Raw genomic sequence first — 3,855 nt, forward strand, 5'->3', positions numbered from 1 at the left:
CAATTGGAAAAAGAGGGCAGACGACCATAATTCAAATGGGTATATATTTAAAACCATTCAAGGTATGACTTTGACTAGAAATTTGAAATTTGGGTCAATGACTCATTTTGCTGGATCAGGTCACATTTATTTAATTATTTCATTTTGAGTAATTTGGTCCTCCATAAAAACTGTTGGTCAAGATTAGGAATATAATTAGACAAATATGGCATGATAAATTCAGCTTTAGCTCAAACTCTACAGAAAAAAATAAAAATTTAAAAAACCTTTCTGAGAATGTGAAGAGGAACAATTGTAGCGTATCTCAGTCAACATTTGTAGGATACAGTATTTTCCACTAAAAGTATGAAAGAGGTTTACACCATGAATATACATTGATCAGCCACAACATTAAAGCTGAGTGTATAACACTGATTATATATTTATAGTGGCACTGGTCAAGGGTGGGATATATTAGGCAGAAACTGAACAGTCAGTTCTTAAATTTCATGAGTTGGAAGCAGGAAAAATGGGCAAGTGAAAAGATCTGAGTGACTTTGAAAAGGGCCAAATAGTGATGACTAGATGACTGGTTCAGAGCATCTCCAAAATGGCAAGCTTTGTTGTGAATTTCCCAGGATGCAGTGGTTAGTACTTACCAAATGTGGTGCAAGGAAGGTGAACCGGCATCAGGGTCATGGGGGCCCACTGGGGAACAAAGGCTATAGTCTATCATTTCCAATCACACAGAAGAGCTACTGTTACTCAAATTGCTGATTCAGAGATGTGGCAGAGCAAAAAATGCTGGGTTGTTTAAACACAAATTTGGGTCAAATATGGACAAAACAAACCATTGGGGTAAAAATTTAATTTAAGAAAATTAACCCAACGGGTGGGTTTGTCCATAGTTGCGCCTACAACAGGCATGTCAGCATCAGACTATGGTGCAATGGATGAAGGTTGCCTTGTCTAATGATTTGTTTTCTTTTTGATCAGTTGGATGGCCGTGTTTGTGTGTGTGTGTGCGCCATTTAGGAAGAGATGGCAGCCGGATGCACAATAAGAGGAAGGCTTGCAGATTCAGTGTTATGTTCCGGGCAATGTTAGATTGTTGCAGACCACATACACCCCTTCATGGCAATAGTGTTCCCTGATGGCAGTGCACAAAAAATTGTTCAGGAATGGTTTGAGGAACATAAAGAGTTCAAGGTGTTGCCTTGGCCTCCAAATTCCCAGATCTCAATCCAATTGAAAATGTATGGGATTTGAAGAACCAACAAAACCGGTCAGGGTCAAACTTACAGCTTGCAGGAGTTAAAGGATCTGCTGGTAAAGTCACGAGGGGGATCTACATGATATTAGACAGGTTGTCTTAATGTTGTGGCTGATTAGAGTATATAACTGTGTACATAAGTGTTTGCTGTGGTTCATGAAAGCCAATTTTGATGAACTTCACATTTTCATGTTGCCTTCTATTTTACCACCTTTGTTATGTTTTTTTTAAAGGTGCAAAGCACATTTTGTAGTTCAAATAAGTTTGTATACTAACATTATATCAGTTAATGATATATACAGTTATGAAATGTAAAATATTCAAAATGCATGCTTACCTTCTTAATTCTTATCATCCAAACCATCTGTGGCTTCAATGAAACCACAAGGATTAACAAGAACAATACTTCTAATCGTGTTGATCATACTACAATATTAAAAAAAGAAGCAAGTAACAGTCAGCTCAGTGACTCCACCCACCTTTGAAGTATATTTATACCATGTTTAGCCAGTGAGAGCTCACTGATCGTCTTCATCATGACCATCATCATCTCTCTGCTCCTGTTGGCCTCTCTGCTGCCACACCTGACCTTCACTGGTGAGACTGATTATTTAACAGCATATTATGATGACTTTTACAAGTGTTTAATTGGTATGTGCTGAATAAGTTGACTAACAGCACTATCTCTCTCTCAGCTCATGTGAATGTGGGTATAGTGAATGGCAATGAAGTCAGACCCTACTCCAGACCTTACATGGTTTCTCTTCAGGCATATGGGCACCATATCTGTGGAGGATTCCTCATTTCTGATCAGTTTGTCCTGACTGCCGCACATTGCTGGGATGGGTAAGAGATTGTTTAGTGTACAATGCAGTGTTGAGTTAAAATTACTTTTGACTGATAATGACTGAAGTGCAACCTGTATATCAGTTATGACATAAATGACCATTTCCAATATGGTCTTTCAACAGATATAATATTCTGATGGTTGTTGTTGGTGCTCATGACTTAAAGAAGAGCAAGAGTTCAGATCACATCAGAGTGAAGTCCTACATCCCTCATCCAAAATATAATTCCAATCCTAATCGAAATGATGCTGACATCATGCTTTTGAAGGTAGCAATATATTTCGTTTTTCAAAATAATATCAGTCAGGAAAAAGTAGCACAAACCACTATGTTTGAATTTCTTGCTTAAAAAAAATCACTGAAGGGATTTAATAATTTCTCTGTAAATGGCCAAGTGCCTCTTTGAGTCTGTTTTCTACATTATTGATTTATTGCTCTGTTTAGCAACAAAAAAAAGGCAGAAAACCTGAAAAATTATACACAGCATAAAATAAAAATAATAAATTAAAAATCTCCACTTTGCCTTTTCAGCTTCTGTAATAACCTCAAAAACAACAGTATAACCCAACAAACTTCATTCTTATAAAACATTGTTTATTAAAAATTGTTTTTTAATTACAGCTTGAGAAAAAAGTCAATCTAAACAACAAGGTTGGAGTGATACCATTACCAAATGAAGGAAAAGACGTCAAAGCAGCCTGTAGTGTTGCTGGCTGGGGAATGCTGACTAGTGGCTCAATGAGTAATCTTCTGATGGAGGCAAAAGTGTCCGTAATGAATAACAACGAATGTAGCTGTAGATGGGGAGCGTTATACTCAGCCTCACAGATGATCTGTGTATATGGCTATGGTGGATCCTGCTTTGTACGTACAAAAGATGATTCACAGACTTTATGGTAATGTATGAACTGGTTTCTCTACTGATGTGTTGATCTGTGTTTCTTAACAGGGGGATTCAGGAGGTCCTTTGGTTTGTGGAAACACTGCTGTTGGTATCACATCTTTCGGTTCACGTCGTCACTGTAATTCACCTACGCGTCCTGATGTGTATACTAAGATTTCAGCATATATTCAATGGATCCGTACAGTAATTGGAAATGTATAGTAACTTCATGGAAACTAAAAAAGGAAGAAATGTTATTCTTGAATTCTTCCATAAATCTTCTTTCAATAAAAGTATCACATGGCAAGCATCAATTATAGTCAAAGTGTTCTCATTGTCAGAACCATATATAATTTAGACAACACCCTCACTTTCCAGTCAAGCCTGTAGACTCATATCTCTTTAAGGGGGAAAAACTGAAATACCCAAAACTGTTGATCAAAATTACAGTATATCCGAACCCAAAAACATATTTCAAAATGATAACATAAACTGTGCTGCTTTTAACTAAAGCCTGGTAAATCCTCCGGGATTTGAGTTGTAAAATAAAGAGCTTTGTAAAATCTTCCTACAAAAGTTACTGAAAAATTTGGCAAGTCTTAGAGATCTATTCTATTGAAAAAATAGTATACTTAAGCACAGTTTATTTACTTTATTATAAGTAAATGTATTTGTGGCACATTATACAGTGCACAGCATAAATGAGTACACCCCCTCTGAACAAATACAAAAGGTTTTCTATTTTCTTTATGATCACTAATACAATTCATGGAAAGATGACAAAACTCAAATGTATTAAACATATACATAATAAAAACTGAGAAATATATGTCATTAATAGCCATAAAATAAGTAAATTAGCCAATTAAATT

At 36.1% G+C, this 3,855-nt stretch overlaps 1 protein-coding gene across 1 annotated transcript; it reads left to right on the forward strand.

The window, feature by feature from the left end:
• The first annotated feature begins 1,788 nt into the window (after window positions 1-1,788).
• LOC137029407 (complement factor D-like) lies at window positions 1,789-3,205 on the forward strand. Its single transcript, XM_067399007.1, has 5 exons — window positions 1,789-1,849; window positions 1,948-2,098; window positions 2,224-2,368; window positions 2,722-2,964; window positions 3,050-3,205. Exons 1-5 carry the CDS (start codon window positions 1,789-1,791, stop codon window positions 3,203-3,205), a joined length of 756 nt encoding a protein of 251 aa, XP_067255108.1.
• Window positions 3,206-3,855: the final 650 nt, after the last annotated feature.

Source organism: Chanodichthys erythropterus, chromosome 10 (assembly GCF_024489055.1).
Source record: "Chanodichthys erythropterus isolate Z2021 chromosome 10, ASM2448905v1, whole genome shotgun sequence".
Classification (NCBI taxonomy): Eukaryota; Metazoa; Chordata; class Actinopteri; order Cypriniformes; family Xenocyprididae; genus Chanodichthys; species Chanodichthys erythropterus.

Coding starts and splice junctions, on each gene's coding strand:
- LOC137029407 (XM_067399007.1), top strand. CDS start 1,789: ATGACCATCATCATCTCTCTGCTCCTGTTGGCCTCTCTGCTGCCACAC. Junction 2,099..2,223: donor GCCGCACATTGCTGGGATGG/GTAAGAGATTGT, acceptor GTCTTTCAACAG/ATATAATATTCTGATGGTTG. Junction 2,369..2,721: donor CTGACATCATGCTTTTGAAG/GTAGCAATATAT, acceptor TTTTAATTACAG/CTTGAGAAAAAAGTCAATCT.